This window comes from Talpa occidentalis, unplaced genomic scaffold (genome assembly GCF_014898055.3).
Source record: "Talpa occidentalis isolate TD23 unplaced genomic scaffold, MPIMG_talOcc4v2.1 talOcc4.9, whole genome shotgun sequence".
Classification (NCBI taxonomy): Eukaryota; Metazoa; Chordata; class Mammalia; order Eulipotyphla; family Talpidae; genus Talpa; species Talpa occidentalis.
The window spans coordinates 41621312-41641761 of record NW_023605305.1 but is presented as its reverse complement, the minus strand read 5'-3'; the positions used below and the strand labels follow the sequence as shown (position 1 = coordinate 41641761).

The 20450-nt window shown below is 43.3% G+C and overlaps 1 protein-coding gene across 1 annotated transcript; it reads left to right on the top strand.

Moving 5' to 3' along the window:
- Positions 1 to 1858: 1858 nt before the first annotated feature.
- On the top strand, positions 1859 to 4772 carry CCN1 (cellular communication network factor 1). The gene is made up of 5 exons (XM_037498487.2): positions 1859 to 2146; positions 2468 to 2681; positions 3021 to 3377; positions 3504 to 3715; positions 3828 to 4772. Exons 1-5 carry the CDS (start codon positions 2084 to 2086, stop codon positions 4128 to 4130), a joined length of 1149 nt encoding a protein of 382 aa, XP_037354384.1. The 5' UTR covers positions 1859 to 2083; the 3' UTR covers positions 4131 to 4772.
- Positions 4773 to 20450: the final 15678 nt, after the last annotated feature.

Below are 20450 nucleotides of genomic sequence, written 5' to 3'. Positions count from 1 at the left end.
TCTCTCCATTCTCTCTCCACCACCTCCTCCCACCCTGTACTGCGCCTACTCAACCTTGTCCCGAGTCACTTCATTAAGAAGGAAACAATAATGAAATCCTAATACGGGAAAACCCATTTTTAAAATAATGGCTGAGGATTGGCTCCCGTAGATGTAAGTAGGGCCCAGACTTTCCTCACTGTATTTCCCTAACACCTGACAATCTATTGTCTTGAAAAGTAAATCCCCCCACCCTGTACTCCAACAAAGCCTGAGGGATCCTCCTGCCTCCAGCAAAAGCCATTTAGACTTTTGAAAGGGAACTTCTGAATGAATGAAACGTAACTCTTTCCTGCAATAGTTCTGAGAATATTTTCATTGCAACAGCTTCTCATTGTGCTTATCTGAATCATTGACAGAAAAGTCAGCGCTGAAGGCCTTCTTAAGCAAAACCGCCAAATTATGAAGATCCAACACCCCTAAACATTAAAAAGGACAAAGAGTTCTCCTAGAGTAAGTAATAAAAAGGAAGGCTGAGTTGTGTTGGTTTTTTATCACAATTATACATGAAGATTGATTATGAAACTTTGAGGGAAAAAGTATACATCACACTAACAATAATGATGTTACAGTAAATTGTGTTGTAGGGGGTGTGTTGCAGGTTGAATATGTAGTTTCTTAAAAATCTACTAATATTTTTATTCCAGACTATTACATCATAAATCTCTTACTTCTTTGTATTCGGAAAGAAAAGCATTGCATTTCCCTGGAAATGGCAGCTCTAAATGGTCCCAAGGAAAGGAGTTACATCCCTCTGGCTCGGCAAAGCTTTTAACTTGAAACCGTCTACTTTTCCCAGAGAGCCATCCAGCACAATGGTATTGGAACCTGGTTTAGCCTTGCAGTGTATACAGGTGGTGATCTAAGTACAAATCACTCCACCGAGGTCCCTTCTGCTGCTGGTTTGCTGGCTGCTTAGCGAACACATCCACCTCCCACGCTTGGAGGGCGACTGGAAGGGCTTACCCCGTTCCCCGCATCCGTGAGGAAGTATATAAGTCAGTTTTCCAGAAAACTCCCTGCGTTCGTTTCCTCTCGGACTTCCAACCCAGGCAGTGGGCTGGAACTAAAGTGGGAACCTCCAAAAACAAACAAGTACGACATACCAAAAAAAAAAAAAAAAAAAAAGGGGGGAAGACCTCTGCCTGGGAATCTGCCAGGCATGGGGGAAGTTGATTTTTTTTTTTCCCCTTCTCATTCATAAATGCCACTGCAAGTATTAATTTGCAATACTTAACTTGGCTAATAAACACCATGCCAGAACTTTGGGACTTGATCCGAGCGTGCCTGTATGAAGTCCACAAATAGATTCCTGGCTCAGAGACACACTACCCCTCCCGGTTCGCTTCTCTCTGTAGATAACACTCTCACCTTCGCTGTAAACAAGCAAACAGCTCGCTGCTTTCTTGGCTGAGGGCTTCCAAAGCTGCCCGGTCAACTCGGCATCACCAAACAAAACGACTTTTGTTCCTCCCTCTCAGATCCTCCCACCCTCCCAGTGGAGGCAAAGTCTTGCACTAGCCCCCCCTCACCCCCTCCACCGCCATCACCAACATCAAGCCAAAAAGAGCCCTTCCTAATACGAGCCGTTATTTAAAGTGGAAAAAACGGAAGATTGTTTTCTTGACGGGTCCAGGACAAAAAAAAAAAAAAAAAAAAAAGGTGCAACGGAGCCAGGGGAGGCGCTTGGCAGCAGCCCGCGCCAACCAGCATTCCAGAGATGTTTGAGAATTCTGGAACGCGCAGACAGCGCCGACGTCACTGCAACACGCGGCGCCTTTGCCGGCCCGTATAAGAGGCGGGCTCTGCGCGCTTGGGCAGACCGCGAGCGAGAGCGCCCTCGAGCAGCACCCGCGCCCTCCGTGCCTCCCCGGGAAGGACCTCGAGCTCAGGACGCCCGCAGCCGGCTCGCCTCCCGGTCCTCCGACTCCCTGCGCCGGGGCCACCGCACCCGCACCCCGACCCCGCCGCGCCGGGCCACCCTGCTGCGCACCGGTGTGTTGGCTGCTTTGCGCGCTCGCCCAGACTCCTCCTGCGCGCCACAATGAGCTCCCGCACCGCCCGCACGCTCGCCTTCGTGGTCACCCTTCTCCCCTTGGCCAGGCTGGTGAGTTCTTTTGCCATCGCTTCTTCTCGCCCTCCCGGTCCCTTCCCCTGTCCGTCTCCAGATGGCCCAAGCAGGGAAAAAGCTAAACTGGAGAGGTTGGGTGGGGGGCGTTTCGGGATAGCTTTTCTGTAAATTTCCCCCCGCACCCCACCACCCCGCCCCGCGCCGCTCCTCTACCCCCGGCGTACATGTGTTGTGTTGGGGGGCTCACAGCCACCCCGGGTGGCCGGACTGGACGGGATCAGAGACCCCGGTCCCTCCTCTGGACGCCTCTTCCTGCGCACTGCGCGAAATCTCACGCGTGTCTTTCTTCTCCTCCAGGCGCTCTCCACCTGCCCCGCCGCCTGCCACTGCCCCCTGGAGGCGCCCAAGTGCGCCCCGGGAGTCGGGCTGGTCCAGGACGGCTGCGGCTGCTGTAAGGTATGCGCCAAGCAGCTCAACGAGGACTGCAGCAAAACGCAGCCCTGCGACCACACCAAGGGGCTGGAATGCAATTTCGGCGCCAGCTCCACCGCTCTGAAGGGGATCTGCAGAGGTAAGATGCTTGTGGTTTGGCCCCTTTAAAAAAATAATAGTCCCCGTAGTCCAGAAGTTTAGTAATTTTGAGACCATGTATGGTGATGCTTTGTTGTTGGTAGCTTGGCAGAAAGGCACATGATTTCAGCAGTCTGGAATGCAATTCAGTGTGTCTGGGCCCATCGAAAAGCGCATACGGAAAAGTGATTCCTGACTAACTTATTGTTCTGGTCTGGAGTCTCCGGGGAATTGCAGGGAACTTTACCATAAATTGAATTTAACAGCAGAAAATATGTATGAGTTTCAGGCCGTGGTTCGGAATCTCAACTTTATCCTCTTTTCCCTTTCTCTTTTGCAGCTCAGTCAGAGGGCAGACCCTGTGAATATAACTCCAGAATCTACCAGAACGGAGAAAGTTTCCAGCCCAACTGTAAACATCAGTGCACATGTATTGACGGTGCTGTAGGCTGCATTCCACTGTGTCCCCAAGAACTCTCTCTCCCCAACTTGGGCTGTCCCAACCCTCGGCTGGTCAAAGTCACCGGGCAGTGCTGTGAGGAGTGGGTCTGTGATGAGGATGGTGCCAAGGACCCAATGGAAGACAGAGATGACCTCCTGGGCAAGGGAATGGCATTTGATCCCTCTGAGGTGGAATTAACGAGAAACAATGAATTAATTGCAGTTGGAAAAGGCGACTCTCTGAAGCGGCTCCCTGGTAAGTTGAGACTGAGCCCATGAGACATACTGAAATACATTTCTAATGTCAAGCTTTATAGAAATGAGCACTTGCATCTGTGTCAGTATGCCTCTGACAGATCTTTCCTCTTGTTTGTCTCTCTAGTTTTTGGAATGGAACCTCGGATCCTATACAACCCTTCTTTACACGGCCAGAAGTGTATTGTTCAAACAACTTCATGGTCCCAGTGCTCAAAGACCTGTGGAACTGGTATCTCCACACGAGTGACCAATGACAACCCTGAATGCCGCCTGGTGAAAGAAACCCGGATTTGTGAAGTGCGGCCTTGTGGACAGCCACTGTACAGCAGCCTGAAAGTAAGTTCCTGTGGCTGCTTGTCGATGTTCCTGGCAGCTGTGTGAGACGTGAACTTCTCTTCCAAGAAAGAGAAACATTATCCTAACTTTCCTTCTCTCTTCTTTCTTACAGAAGGGCAAGAAATGCAGCAAGACCAAGAAATCCCCGGAACCAGTCAAGTTCACTTACGCTGGATGCTCGAGTGTGAAGACTTACCGGCCGAAGTACTGCGGCTCCTGCGTGGACGGCCGCTGCTGCACGCCCCTGCAGAGCAGGACTGTGAAGATGCGGTTCCGCTGTGAGGACGGGGAGACGTTTTCCAAGAACGTCATGATGATCCAGTCCTGTAAATGCAACTACAACTGTCCACACGCCAATGAGGCAGCGTTTCCCTTCTACAGGCTGTTCAATGACATTCACAAATTTAGGGACTAAATGCTGCCTGACTTTCCAGCACAAGGAACAGGGACAAACAGGGGAGAAGAGGGCCAGAATCATGGAGACATGGGTGGGGGCAGTGGGGGTGAAGGGACTCATTGTAGAAGGGATGCATTGCTCATTGTTGAGTAGTTTTAAGGTATTTCAAAACTGCCAGGTGTGCTGACGGACACTAGTGCAGCCGCGATTGGGGAATACTTTGCTTCATAATATTGGAGCACATGTTACTGCTTCGTTTTGGAGCTTGTGGTGTTGATGACCTTCTGTTTTCTGTTTGTAAATTATTTGGTAAGCATATTTTTCTCTAGGCTCTCTTCCTTTCACTACTATGATGGTAAAAGATAGGATTAACTGAACGGTTTAACCTTCATCCTTTGACGGAAGTAAATGGGAGGGGGTTCCCGCCCCTCCCGAGGTGACACTCTGTGAGTGTCTGTGAGAGGCAGCTATCTGCACTCTAAACTGCAAACAGAAATCAGGTGTTTTAAGACTGAATGTTTTTATTTATCAAAATGTAGCTTTCGGGGAGGGAGGGGAAATGTAATACTGGAATAATTTGTAAATGACTTTAATTTTATATTCAGTGAAAAGAATTTATTTATGGATTTAATCATTTAATAAAGAAATATTTACCTAATACCTGAGTGTACGACATTCAATATTTTCAGAGTTTCTCCAGAGTTATTGGAAACAAGCTAGCCTATGCCTTATGTCATTCAAAGAGGATTTACTGAGTGCCTCTTTTGTGCCAGGAACTGTTCTAGGTGGTTGGGTTAGAACAGGCAACTAACCTAGACAATGATTGCATTTACATCTTCCATAGTTCTTACTTTGCATTTAAAGCAATCTGTATAAAAAATATGTATCGAACACGAGGCATTGCAAAAAATACAAGGAGGGATTTGAAGTTAAATTTGTGGTTTAAATAATAACACTTCACTTTCTTATGAATTGAAAGCCTCAGTGTCTCCATCACGGAATCACTATGAGGTGGCTTTAGAGTCATTTATAATTTTAATCACCAGGCTATTGTGCAGGTCAGTTCAATAGAGAAGAGAAACTCTTCAGTGAAAGCAGAGCATAATCCAGGTTGCCCATATCTAAATCCACAGGCAAGATTGAGTATGGTTAGATATTATGTTATGAAAGGTCAATTGTTTAAACCTTTATATTTTTCCAATGTTGTTCTTAAAGCTTGGGAGAATTACTTAAAAATTCACTCTTGCCTGGGAGCAGGGAAACAAATCTGCAAGAGTCTATAGGAGGTCAGTTTATTTTCAGTGAATGAGCTTGAAGCAATGACTTGTGCAAATCCTAATAAGCTGGTGATTAGGTAAACAAGCTGTTAAATGCAAAAGAATGTAAGGAATTTCAAGTACTTTCCCAATAATGTGAGGATCAAGCTACCCACCCCCTTCTCTTTTTATAATACACATTATATTGATGGAGACTGAGCAGTTAGAGCTGGCCATCCAGAAGGTCAAAGGCTAGATGCAGAGCAGCCCCAAAAGAAAAGGACCTGAATCCTAGGTCCAGGAGAGGTTGAGAAGTCTGCATCAATGTTTGTGAAAATGTTGGTAGCCTATTTTAGAAGAATCTATGTCTTTAGAAAGCGCTGACAATAAACCTTTTATAGAGAGAAGTTTTCCTTTCATCGACCCTCTTGGCTCCTGTTCAAATCCATAGTGAAATATTTCAGTCTGCACTTAGTTAAGAGAGTACTTGAATTTTTAGGCAATAAGAGAAAGTGCTTTAAAGGGGGAGAGGAGTCCTCTAAGGGTGATTTATTTCAAAATAGTTTTAATATTGATGCTTTAATGAATACTCATAGAAAAGCACTGCCTAACCATCTGTTTTAAAGTCTTACAAAAATATATAAAGGTTAATAATAATAGTAAAATCTATGGCAAAGACCTTCGCTCTTCTGATTTTGACAATGTTTTGTCTGATATATTAAAACTTGTGCTTTCTGAGTAGTCAGGTTTTCTTGCCTAAGGCCTTCAAATTTTAAGATATTTAGAGATTTAGACACCACCTGGCTCTGTCCTGGATGCAGTTAAGCTTGTCGGTGCAATATAACATGTGAAACATAATAAAGGCATGCAGCTTTTGTGATGCAATCTTGTCGAACAGACATCTAAATTCATAGGCAAGATTTACCCATTCCCAGGCACCCATCCTGAGCTATTGGCCTCCAACCCCAGAACCCAGCAAACTGCTTCTTGTGTAGATCAAGGAACAATATTTTACAGATCCTTTAAATGTGTAGGGAGGCAATATTTTTGCAAAATAAGCTCAAATTCTAAACAAAACCTAGCATGGGAAAACCCTAGACTGTCAGGTCATTAATCTCCTTGCAATAAATACAATAACTGTAAAGCACAACTGCTGATTCTATTTAAATAACAGTACTCAGTTAATTTTTTAAAAAGGTGACAAAATGCAAATTATGTATTTTATTGCACAATAGAAAAAGGGACAAAATGTGCTTGAGAATGAAATTTTATAGTTTAGAAAATACACATTTTATCTAAGTCCAGAATGGAATTCTGCCTACTTCAAATAGAGAAAAAAAAAAAAAACCAAATACACACAACAACCCATGTATCTGCATGTATAAAAAAGAAGTATATAACAGTCATTATAATATATATGTGCCCTCCACACACAGTATAGCTCTTGTATAGTTATCACTTTCCAATTCAAAAGGCCCTAATAGTTTTGAGCTGTGTGTATGTGTGTGTGTTTGTGTGAGTTTGACAGAGATGTAAGCACCAAGAGTCAAAGGTAACCCCTGGAACTTAAGAACTTAGTGAATTTTAAGAAATAATGGAATATTTAGGAACACTGTAAGTGCTTGTGTTGTCCACTTTACAAAGATATGTGACTGAATTGAAGTTCACAAAATTTATTTTGGAGTTATTTTTTCAGTTAAAACCAGATTTGATCTCTTCTCCTCCTTCTGGCACTATTGGGAAGTTTGTTGAGCAATAGCCAGGGTCCAGCAGAACCACAGCACAGAACAAAGCAGTGTTTTGGGCAGAGTGGCGGGTGATGCAGTGGAAAGAATGCCAGACAGGAGCGGGGAGTCATGTCTTTTAGCACCCGCTCTGCCATTCATTTTCCAGGTGACTCTGGGCAAGTTTCTGGGTTGCTCTCACCTGTGTTAAAATGGAACAATAGCTTCCAGCATTTTTGTCACAAAAAAAAAAAAAAAGAAAAGAGAAACAAACAACCCTTTTTCATAGTCTCTCTTTGGAGCCCCGGCACCCATACCTGAAAAACTCTCTCCTCAAGCAACTGAATATATGATATTTCTGTGGGTAAATGTATTCATCTACGTAAGTCATTGAAAATACAAACTTTCTAGGCCCCCTATCCTCTCTAAAGAACCCTGGTTATGGGGTGTGGGAAGTCCAGGATCCCACAGTCTATAGGTCCACATTTTCACCTCCGTGTGGAGTCCTGAAATCTGCGCCTCATTAAGTGTCTGCCGTAAACAGCTCCTGCTTTGAAACAAGGTACATTGTGATACATGACAATGATGTATGTGTCCTATGGATACGACAGAATTATTTGTGACTGATTTTATTGGTGGGAGGCAACACTTATCCACGTAATCTTATAAAGTGCAATTCATTTAAACAAGTGCTCAGACGCATATGTTGATGCTTTACAGTTCTCATATATTCTGCTCGGTTATTCTGAATCCACCCCTTTCTCACCTCCAGTGTGAACATTCAAATCTAAGCCACTTTCATCTCTTGCCTGAATGGCAGGAGTGACCTTTTCACTTGGGACATATTTTATTTTCCAAAAATGACTTCAGCATTATCTCCCACCCTAATGTCCTTCTGCAGTGTGATCCTATTGCGCCTTAGTGGGGTCTGTTTTTCTGGGTGGGCTTTTTGATTGCTTTGACCAAAGAATATCCAGGAAGCATTACAAGGTAATGCCAGTCTCAAGTGTTGCACTGGCTAGGTGCTCCTACTTCCTTTCTCTTAGAAAAACACTTCCATGTGCTAAGTATACTCCATGAGACCAGGAGACTGTGAGATGCCTATGCCACATAGGCAGGCCCTGGAGGATGTGATGCCCTGTGGGGTAAGAGAGAGGTCAGGAAGCTCTTAGAGTTCACATGTGCTTGAAGAAACTATCTTGGAAATGGCTCCCTGGGCCCCAGCTGTCTCACAAGATTACATCTTGTGAATTAGAGCTGAAATACCAGTTGTGTCCATCTGAGAATTCCTGACCCAGAAAACAGTGAGCAGATGAATAAGACTATTTTGTGGCACTAAGTTGTGTGCAATAGATAACAGAAACATTATTGGCTTCTATTCTTGCCCTCCTCCAAGCCATTTTCCTTAAAGGAGCCAGAATGATCCTTGAAAAATGTAAGCCATTACTTTTGGGATAACAGTTTGCTCCTTACTTGACACACAAGTCCTGAACCCTACCTCCTTCTTCCCACACCTCCTCAGTAACTATAATGCTACTAGCCTTTGTCTTTTGAAATAAACCAAGTAACTTCCTCATTACAGTGTTGCACTAGCTATTCCTCTGCCTCAAATGCCCTTTTCATTGATATAAGCTTTTCATGTCATGCAGGTTTCAGCATAAATGCTATCTTCTCTCACCACCTAGCCCAAATAGTTCATTATATCAAGAAAGTTTTATTTCCATCATGGCACTCAGTACTACCCAATATATTCTTGATTTCCCTTTCTAGAATAAGCTCTATGAGAGCAGAAATTTTTGCCTGCCTTTTTTACCACTATAAAAGCATCACTTGACACCAAACCTGGCATAAATTAGGTGCTCATTAGTATAGAATAAAAGTTGTCTTTTGCTGAAGCTAAATTAGAAAGCACCCACTCACTGGCACAAAGTCTTCCTTCTACTTCACCTTGGGCTTTCCCCACATCTGTTAGTCATTCATTCATCATTTCATTCATATCTAGTCAATACACACTTGTCTGGCACTACTACATTCCAGGCAGAGTGCTAAGCAGCACTTGAAAAGAAGCATGTTTCCTACTTTGTGGTAGGCGAGACATACAAGCCAGACAAAGTGAATTAGGGTTAGGTTCCGCTGCAAGTCATAAAAAACCCAAGCAACAATGGCTTAAGTAACATACAAGTTTCACTCATGTGAAAATCCTGGTCAGGAGCGCTAGGTTGATATGGTACCTCAGGGTTTCAAGGACCACAGCTCCTGCTATCTTGTTTAGTATTTGTAACCTCCTTTCCTTAGTTGATCCCATGGCAAATGGCCTTACCTTATCAAAAGAGAATCTGGGAAATGTAGTTTTTACCCTGAGTGGCCATTTATGCAGCTAAAAATCAGAGTTCCTGCCACTATAGAAGGAAGAACTAGTAGACTAGTAGCCAGTATCATTACATAGCTGAAAACATGCCATAATAAGTATAACAGGGCACAGAGAAGGGTTAAGGAAAAAGGTACCAACAGCGTGAGACTGGGATCAATTGAAGGAATTGTCAACTCATTTGTGCTTTGAAACACAAATAGTTTGGAAACTATTTAAAATCCTAGGTGCTTAATTGAACATTTCTGAAATAATCCTTGGTAACTTCCCCATGTCAACCATAAAGAGAAATCAGACACTGCACCATCTTTGGTTTGGAGTCTTGAAGGCCACTAGTATTTGAAACAGTTTCCATTTTTGTTTGGTGTTTACACACACACACACACACACACACACACACACACACATGCAGATAACAAGAAGAAGAGAGAGAGATTTATTTTAAGGAATTGGCTCATGCAATCATGGTGCCTGGCAAATTCAAATGCTTGAATAGTCCAGCAGGCTAGACATTCAGGTAAGAATTAGATATACAGGCCAGGTCAGGCTGGCTGGCAACTCACTATGGCACAGTGTTAAGGCGAGATCCCTTCTTCACAGAATCTCAGTCTTTTCTCCTAAGGTTTTCAACTGCTTGGATGAGGCCCAGACACACATTGGGGTAATAAGCTTTCCTCAAAATCTACTGATTTAAGTCACATGATTAAATACATCTTAGTAATACCATCACAGCAATTCCAATTTTAGACTGATTTTTTCCCTAACAAATGGACACCATAGTCCAGACAAGCTGACACATAAAATTAACCATCCTAGTATCTGTGTGGTAGAACATTTTGGGGGCAAGAAACTCATGGCCACCCTCTAAAATGGAATGAACTTGAGTGGAGTCAGACACAGCAAAGGCTTCGCTAGTTATACCTAAGATTTCCCCAGGCCTGTCTTCATGCTTGCGCATGGGATCTAATGTTTATTTTGTGTTGACCAGATTCATAGGGGACCTCAAAAAGGCTTTGAGCACACCACAAGTTCCATACAGAACCAACAGGATCCATGTCAGTTGGGGTGACTGGTGGGTGGGGGAGTAAAAGGAGATCCTTATAAGAGGTTTGGAAAAAGCCCTTCTTGAAACCTGCATTGGGTATGGCAGAATACATTCCTTTGCTTGCACACACCCCAGTACAACTAACACTCCTTCCTCTGTCCTTCATGCAAATCCTCATTGTTGCAATGATACCTCCCCACTGTGACTGGCTGTTTAATTGTTTCTACTAGTCTATAAACTCCTTGCAGAGTTTGTCAACGAATGAATACCGACTAATAGACTGAGGAGTGGGTGATGATGAAACTGTCCAAAACCAATGTTACTTCAACAAAAATTTAAAAAATAAAAAAGTAGGGCCTCCCTGGTGGTGCAAAGGGTTAAGATGCAACCTATGAAGATATCCACAGCCTCTGCAGCACAAGTTCGATTCCCCCGCCCACTAGGGAGCAACCCACATGGTGTAGCAGACCTCTCCTGACTCACCTGCTGCTTCCCTCAGCAGTGTATTTCACTCAATCTGCCTGTTCTGCTCCCTACTCTATCTCTGGTGGATTCTTTCACTCCCCCCCACCTCTGGCCTGTACCCCAGTTCTTGTATGTATAAATAAATCTTTAAAAAATAAAAATAAAAAAGTAATATAGAGCTGAATCAAAAGCTAAAATTCATACTTTTCCAATAGGATTAATTAGTCCATCCCTGAATAAAGATATGGGGACACATTCCTTCTTGAATTCATGCAAATCAATTTTCTAGGCATTAATTTAAAATTGTGTAAATGCATAAACATGTTATCTAAATAGATGACAAAGTTTTTAAGTCCAAATTTCTGGCTTCTTTTGAAAAATTGATGGATCTAGCTGTAGTGGATCAGTTACTACATGATAGGAGATAAATAAATTGCAGCTTTCCCATTAGAATGACTGCTTTGCAGTTCAGTTTAGAATGAAGAAGCAGGGGCCTCCCTGGTGGTGCAAGAGTTTACATTGCAGCATTATGAAGCTATCAGCAGTCATTGAAGCATGAGTTCGATCCCCGGGCAGGGAGGTGACCCACATGGTGCAGCAGACCTCTCCTGTCTTGCCCGCTGCTCCCCTCGGCAGCGTGTTTCAGTCGATCTGCCTGTTCTGTTTCCCACTCTGTCTCTGGTGAATCCTCTCACCCCTCACAGCTCTGACCTGCTCCCCAGCTCTTGTATGCATAAATAAATAAATCTTTTTTTTTTAAAAAAAAAGAATGATGAAGCAATATGTGTATGTATGTTTGGTTGGGGGAGGTCAATAGCAGAAGGAGGTGATCTTTAAAAATCTAGGTTTTTCCTACATTGCCACTTTTACTATTAAGTGCTTAGAAAAATTGTTTTAGGCATGGAAATGCTGTGTGGTAAACCCAGGAAAGAATAGAGGCCACTTCATTAGTTTCAAATCTCAAGTTGCTGTAAACTTATCCTCACTCGCTTAGCTTCCTTCTACAATTCCAGCCTGTATTTTCATGAAGTTGATCAAAGATACATATTGTATCTTGAAACTCTGCTGAATTTACCCATCTATTTTTATAGTTACCGAAGAGTATTCCCACATGAATAACTACAGATAACAAAGGGGTTTGTTTGCTCTAGATTACTTCTTTTAAATGACTCAAAATCCTACCTTCAAATGTTGTAAAAAAAAAATACTAATTTTTTTCCCCAGTGTATTCAATGAGCTCTAGTGATTGAGGATATTCCTAAGTAGTTAATCAGAAGTAGAATGGAAGGTAGACAGACCTCAGAGGATTTAGGTTCTGAGCTCATTCCTGACAGGGGTATTTGAGGCACAGGAAAGTACTTGGGTTACAGGGAGGTTTAGCTGGTTCTTGGTATTAGGGTGGGTCCTGGAAAGACTTCAGCCAACGTGCTTTCTATAGGTGTATCAGCATAGTCAGCATCCCAGTACTGAGGATGATACCTTCTCCAGCACATAATGCTGGTAAAACTTTGGTTCTTCTGTTTAGAATATTATCCAGAAAGAGTCGCTCATTTCTGGAGAGAGTTTAAATTCTGGGCTCGTGAATAGACCTTTCAGAGCAGTCCAGACTATATTCTACATTAGTTTGTCCTTAGAAACAAGTCTCTAAATTTGTACTTAGAAACAAATGTCTTTGACTTTTTTTTTTTAAAGATTTTTTTATTCATATAAGAACTGGAGTCCAGGCCAGAGATGCGGGAGATAAGATGATTCACCAGAGACAGAGTGGGGAGCAGAACAGGCAAATCTACTGAAATATACTGCTGAGGGGAGCAGCAGGCTAGACAGGAGAGGTCTGCTCTGCCATACAGGTTACCTCCCAGCCAGGAATTGAACTCATGTCGCAGTGGCTGGCATAGCTTGATAGCACTGAGACTTTAACCCCTGTGCCACTAGGGAGGCCCATCTTTGACTTCTTACATTCACAATGCTACTTGATCATTTTAAGTAGTCTCTCTAATGTTTACTTGCTTACTTTGTCATATTTTTTAAGGTAATGTTGGTTGACAACACTGCATATTTTAAGCATACAAATTCATACTTCTTCAAATGTGTGTCACCATACCATTCCCACTACCAAAGCACCAATAATCTTCCACCACAATCCACTGGGTTTCCTCCACTATTTGCGTCCACTGCCCCCAGCACCCCCTTCACCTCTGGTAGTCTCAGGTCTACTGTCAGATTCTAAATGTTTGCTTTGTTTCTGTCTATTCCTTTGTTTTACTGTTTTATATTTCACATGAGTAAAACTATGTTGTATTTGTCTTTTTTTCCTTCTAACTTATTTTGCTTTGCCTAATCCCTACCAGTTCCTTCCATGTTTTCAAAAATGGCAAAATGCCATCTTTTTTTTTTAAATAGCTGAGTCCACTGTGTACATACACCATATCTTCTTTATCCACTTGTCTGTTGTTGGGCACTAAGGTTGTTTTCTACCTTGCAATGAATATAGGAGTGCATATATCTTTTCAAATTCATGTTTCTATATTCTTTGAATAAATACCTAGAGCAGAGTGCTGGATCATACAGTAGATCTATTCTTAACAGTTTGAGAAACTGGGCCTTCCTGGTGGTGCAAGGGATTAAAGACAGCACTGTGAAACTATCAGCAGCCTCTGCAGCATGAGTTCAATACCCGGCAGGCTAGGGCTAACCACATGGCACAGCAGACCTCTCCTGTCTCACCCGCTGCTCCCTCAGCAGTGTATTTCAGTCAGTCTGCCTATTCTGTACCCCACTCTCTCTGCGGTGAATCCTCTCACTCCCCACACCTCTGGCCTGTACCCCAATTCTTGTATGCATAAATAAATCTTTAAAAACAAACAAACAAACAAAGAGTTCAAGAAAACTTCACATTATTTTCCACAGGGACTGGACCACTCTAAAACCCCACCTGCAGTGTACATGGATTCCTTTTTCTCCATGCTCTTGTCAGCACCTACTGTTTGTGGTCTTTTTGAAGTGGGACATTTTCACAGGTGTGAGGTAGTATTTCATTGTGGTTTTGATTTGCATTTCTCTGATAAGAAATGATGATGAGCATTTTTTTTCATGTGTCTGTTGGCCATCTGCATGTCTTCTTTTGAGAAGTATCGATTTGGAGCTTCTATCCACTTTTTTTTAGTTTTAATAAAAGGAAGGTGCACTTATAAAAATTCAATATTGTAAAAAATACAGAATATCAAAAAGTAAGGTCCCTAGTAAACCTCCCCTACACAGACACACACACACACACACACACAGTCACACATAAACATACTCATATATCTTGGGGTGTGCCCAAGATATTATTAATAAATATTACTATTTATTAATATTATTATGAACTTAAAAAGATAAGACTATACATAAATTTTACATTTACTATACTTGAAAGTTATTTCATATTGACACCTGTACTTCTCTCTCAGTGACTGCAATGGTTTCTTAAGCTTTCATTCTATTATTGATGTGCATCATTTATTGAACTATTCAGTGTGGCAGACACTATTGAATGGCCACCTGGTAGCCAAGTCCCCATTTCCTTGATTCCTTGCTAGCAGAGGCCCAGTTTTCAGGTATTTTCCCTTTCATATATTCAGGAAGGTAAATCCCATCTCCAGTCTAAACCCAGGAATTGCGTCAGGATGGCTTCAGCCAGCATGGTGGCCTTATTTCTGTACCAATGGTATAGGTTGTTACTTAATTATGATATTACTTAAGGAGAAATCTTTTGGGGTGAGAAGAGCTTCTTAGAAAGTGTTTCATTAACAATAAAGAGTCTGAGAGAGGAAATGCCTTCCTTCTTTGCTGCACACAACCTCTTGAACCCAGCAGGGAGGTATCACTTACACATTGAAGATGGTGGAGCAGAAAGCTGGAAAGTCCCTGGATCCCTACAAGAGATCACTGAGCTGCTGAGTCTGCTGAATCACCTGACAAGGGCTCACCTGACACCCATATGTCTTGGTTGGCATCATAATAAACCTGCCATAGTTTAAGCTATTTTTGTTGAGACAACTGTTGCTCACAGCTAAAATCATCCTAACTGACGATTTTATAGTTGGCTGTTTTGGATGCCTGTGGATTTTGTAAATAATGTAGCAATAACCACTTCCAGAGAAGAAGAAAAATGGTTTTATATGTGAATGAAAGAAATAATAAAAAAAATATTTGAGAGGAATATGACTCTCCCATTCACTTACATTTACTGAGTTACAGTACTTCATATGCCACAGGTGGCCAGACCTGGATGACGACCAAGGAGATAATGAGACACAGCCCCTGGCCTCAAGAATGTCATGTGTAGCAGAGTTATCAATCTATAGAAATCATTCTGGTGCTGGGACCTCCCTGGTGATGCAAGGGGTTAAGACACAACCTATGAAGCTAACCGCAGCCACCGCAGCACGAGTTTGATCCCCGGCCAGGGAGCTACCCACATGGCGCAGCAGACCTCTCCTGACTCACCTGCTGCTCCCCTCAGCAGTGTATTTCAGTCAATCTGCCTGTTCTGTTCCCCATTTTGTCTCTAGTGGATCCTCTCACTGCCTGCACCACTGGCCTGTACCCCCATTCCTGTATGCATAAAAAAATAAATCTTAAAAAAAAAATAATTCTGGTGCTCTTTAATATGCCAGAGAACATGGGAATGTGAACCCATGGAAAAGACTCAGAGGAAGCTTCACAAAGGACAAAACATCTGAGTCTTGAGGGATGAATAGGAGTTTGCTATCTGGAAGTACCTCCCCAAATGGAAAACACCAAATTATTTGAATCCTGGGAATATGATTAAAGATTGCAGTTTTATAATCTCAGACAAGTTCTCAGTAATTACAGCCATTATGCATTTTGGTTTTATGGGTGATAAGAGTATTTTATAGCTAAGCTGAGCAGCCCTCAGTATGAACGTATGGGAGACATGTACTGGTGATGGGGCCAGGCCTGTCCCTTTCCTGGAAGTTACTTTTGGAAACCCCCCTCTCCCTGACAGCTTGAGCTTGCAGAGGGTAGGTTAGCTTGGCACTACCGCATGTGAACTAGAAGAGGTGGAGTGCAATGACTGTTATCCCACAGGAGACAAAAGCAGTCTGTTTTTCCCACATGACAGGTTGATCTCAGGCTGAAAGAACATAATCTGGGTCATTCAAGGCAGCCCCAGTGACTACTTGGACCCAACAACCAAGGCAAAAAGCCCAGCGAGAAAGTGGCCTGGATGTCTTGGTTATTGCTACTTGATTCTCTTGTGTTGGTGCCACAGGTCAGATTCTCATAGGAGGCCACCACCCCCTTCATCGCTTCCGGTTGCTCCTAGAGTAATGCCATGCTCACCATAGCTGCACACAGCTTTCTTGTCCAAGATCTTAAAGTCTGCAGAAATGTGATATGTAAACAAAAGACCACAGGGTCAGGTCTGTGCAGGCTCTTCAAATCCCTCCTATGCCTCCAAATAAGAAAGAACCATCATAATTGCCCTTGCAATCAAAGTGAATGTCAAGAGAAACCATAACTAAACAATGAATGGTCTCTACATTCTGCATGGACAAGTATAAATAAATAATTCCTAGTCTTTCTGTGCTACATCAATGATAAGTGAATCAGAGGATCTGGAATATTTCATATGTCAATGCATTTGGTCAAAACCAATCCAGACACCCTCTATGCTCCTAAGAACTTATTTAACCCCCATGGTTACTCTCACTGTCATCTGTGAGGAAGTTACACATTCTCTTTAAGCTCTCAGAGGTTAGAGACTAGATTCTTGGCATGATATGAGAACACACCCATTTAAATAAATAGAACATGACATTGGTTCAGGTTCAGGTTCACCACCAGCAGCACAGTTACTGCTTTTTAGGGTAAGGAATAGTGAAACAATAAGAAAGAGGGAGGAGGGAAAGAGGGGGAAATGCCCTATAATATTAGATAGATTTTAAGAAATTGTTTTGAATTTTAGGCAAGAAATCAAGATTAGCAGTCACTTGAATTTTTGTAATAAAAATTTGGCCTCAGGTAAATTCATTTATTTGACATGTATCTATACATATATGCATATCTATCTATTTGCAAGTATATATACACATACATGTATTGTTTATATTCCTGTTTGCTATAGGCCAGGCACAGTATTGGGCCCTGGAAAGTATACAGATGACCAAGGACTTGTATCTAAGAGTAAGAGAATTAACACCAATTTTTCCTCATTCCTGAGGATTGCTACCCAGGCCTACTCCTGCTGATTTAATTCTCACATGCCCCCAGGGCAGGGACGCAGGCCTTGATCACTACCACTTCTCGCTCCCAGGGTGGAGGAAGTTAAGGACATTACAGTCCTGTGGAAAAGGGACATTATTTGAACATACTCTGCAAAGGGAATCTTATGGAGATATAGTCACACAGGGACCCAATCTTATCCTTCAAATATCAACTCCCACTTAAAATCCTATGGTATTAAACCATTATTTAACATCTCCATACACCCTATGTCATCCAGGACACTGACAATTGCAAGATGCATCATCATTTTATGTACCACTAATAAAAAACCGGCCAATTACATTATGTCACACCATCTGCTGTAAGACACATTCTAATTTCAGAGTTGTTAAAGGGTAAACAAATGTACTTTCTAGAATCAATGCTATCTAGAATCTTGTCTGTCCAACTGGATGGACTATGAATTCCTAGAAGACAAGGACACATCATAGTCTTCTTTGTTGTGTGGTGCCCAGCACAGTGGTCTTGCACTTAGAAAGCATGCAGAGTAATACTTTTGAATGAATGAATGAGTAGCTGATACAAATTCTATATTTTTCTTACAAGAAAATATGCTAAACAATCTATCAACCCACTTAAGTAGGCCTGCTTCTTCCTATCACAACAAACACTGGCAACATCCAGACTCCAGGAGCAGACATGGAGGACCTTCTGCACCACTCTGCACCAGCACATCCAGCAGCGCGAGGCCTGCTCTCCATAAGGCTCGGTAAACAAGCTGCTGGCCAGACACACCGTGACGCCAGGCTCCCAGGGGACCTATTTATGTTTCTCCTGAAAACTGGTGTGTAATATCAAACTCCTGAAAATAAAATCACAGTTTAAGTGGACTATGGAAGCTGGCTATTTACAGGAACCTGCTGGCCAGTTTTCTTGTAAAGTTAATAACCACCTGCAGATTTATCTATTTTATGACTCTGGATTTTTGTGTATCACATTCCCGTAGAGTAAGGCACACCTTTATATTGAGTTTCCCCACAGGAGTGTCTTTGTGCTTGGTCAGTGACTTGAAGGTTTTTTCCCTAGACTCGCTCTGTGAGGGTTCTGGTCTGTTCATGTGCCAGTTAGAACAAACCCTTTCCCCAGGGGCCAGGGCTTGCCTGTCTTGGAGAGAGCAAGTAGAAGCTACATATTCTTTTGTTTCATTTACTGTGAAATGAAGTTATTTCTGAAGGGGTTAAAGTTCAACTATAGAAAGATGGGCCACAGAGCTGATGCAGGGATGTATCCTCCACAGAATTGAGCACCCCATATGCATGTTGGGAAGAAAAAAGTGTGCTTCCTATGTTTGACCCAGGTGTCCTGAGCATCTGTGACATTCCAGGTCCTGTACCACCTACCTTGGGGAATAAAGAGATAACAAGTGTAGCCTCTGGCCTCAAGTCTAGTGACTATAAGCTGGGTGGTAGGAGCAAGAATTACACGGCATAAGTTCTGGATGCTGAGTCTTGGTGGGGAAGGTCGGGCAGCTGGGTAGCTGGGTAGTGAGCTGAGGATGTGCAAAGGTGCAGGTTGGTGAGAGCATGGAAGCCCCTGGTGATTGATCAAAGGGGCTCTGCAGTCACTCCCCTGCATCCCACCCAGATCCTTGGCAGAGAGGGAGAAGGATTCCCTTGACTGGGGCCACGTTGCTAGGTGTCCAGGGTCTCCTAAACTTGAGCTCACAGATTTCCTGCTTCCCACAGACCCAAAACTTCTAGTCCTCCCTTGTCCTGGTGCTACTGGTATTCTGTGGTGCACAGACTGGAAATGGGGCCCAGCATCCCTGAAGAGCTCTCGTACAGTTCTGCAGCCTAGGGGGTGAGAGCAGTAGGAGAGAGCAGGATAGGCACCTCCTGATGGTTCTGGAGCAGGAATGTAACACTCAACCAGAAACGCCAGATGACTGCCTCAGGCCCAAAGTTATCCTTCTTCATCCTTCCTAAACTGTGCACACTTTCAAAATCTATAGGCTCATATTGGCTTGATCTGCACCTTGGAGCCTGCCTCCAGGGCATGATAATTCCTGCAAAACATGAGTCCTCATGACCTGTTCAAAGTGGTGAGAGGTGGGGTCTCCCTGGTGGCGCAGGGGTTAAAGACAGGGTGCTATCAAGCTGTCTCCAGCCACTGCAGTATGAGTTCAATCCATAGCCAGGGAGCTACCCACATGGTGCAGCAGACCTTTCCTATCTTATCTGCTGCTCCCCTCAGTAGTGCGCTTCAGTAGATCTGCCTGTTCTGCTCCCCACTCTGTCTCTGGTAAATCCTCTCACCCCCCCACCCCCATACCTCTGGTCTACACCCTAGCCCTTGTATGCATACATAAATAAATCTTAAAAAAAAAACAACAAACAACAAAGTGGTGAGAGGCATCAAAGTCTGTGGCTATGAGTCTTTTTTTTTTTTTTTAAGATTTATTTATTTATACAAGAACTGGGATACAGGTCAGAGGTGCAGGAGGGTGAGAGATTTCACCAGAGAGAGCAGGGAGCAGAACAGGCAGACGGACTGAAGACACTGCTGAGGGGAGCAGTGAGGCAGGAGAGGTCTGCCACGCCATGTGGGAATCTCCCTGGCCGGCCAGGAATCGAACCAGTGCTGCAGAGGCTCGGACAGCTTCACAGCACAGCCCTCAACCTGCTGTGCCACCAGGGAGGCCTGTGGCTATGAGTCTTTGAGGCTTAAATTCTCATATCCTAACCTCTGGCTCAGTCGCCTGTCATCATCAGTGGACAATTAATTCTCCCACTTACCATTAGCCGGTAGATGACACCTCTTTTACTTTTTAATATGCTTCCGTCAGGGTTCGGATAGCAGAAAATGACACCAGGCACTTGGAGGAGACTTAGCTAAGGTTCTTGGCTTCACCACCTGCAGAACCCCTCCCCCAGGCCTTTATATGAGATGAGGCCCCCTGCCTCTTTCCAGTTTATGCTCCATGTTGCCCATTCTCCTGAATATCAGCTTGAAATCCAGTTCCCTCAAACCTTTAGTAACTGTTAATGGCTCTCCTCTTGACACTTCTCAGAATGAATTTAATCCTCTTCTGCATGTCATATTTATGTTCTCTAAATTCTGTGCTCCATCCCCACCTTCATGCCCAGCCTTGCTTTTCTTCCATTTTTTGCTAGGATAAACACTTACAGTGGGCAATATTATTCCTTACATGCTCTGATCCTCAGACCTCCACTTTCCTGGTTG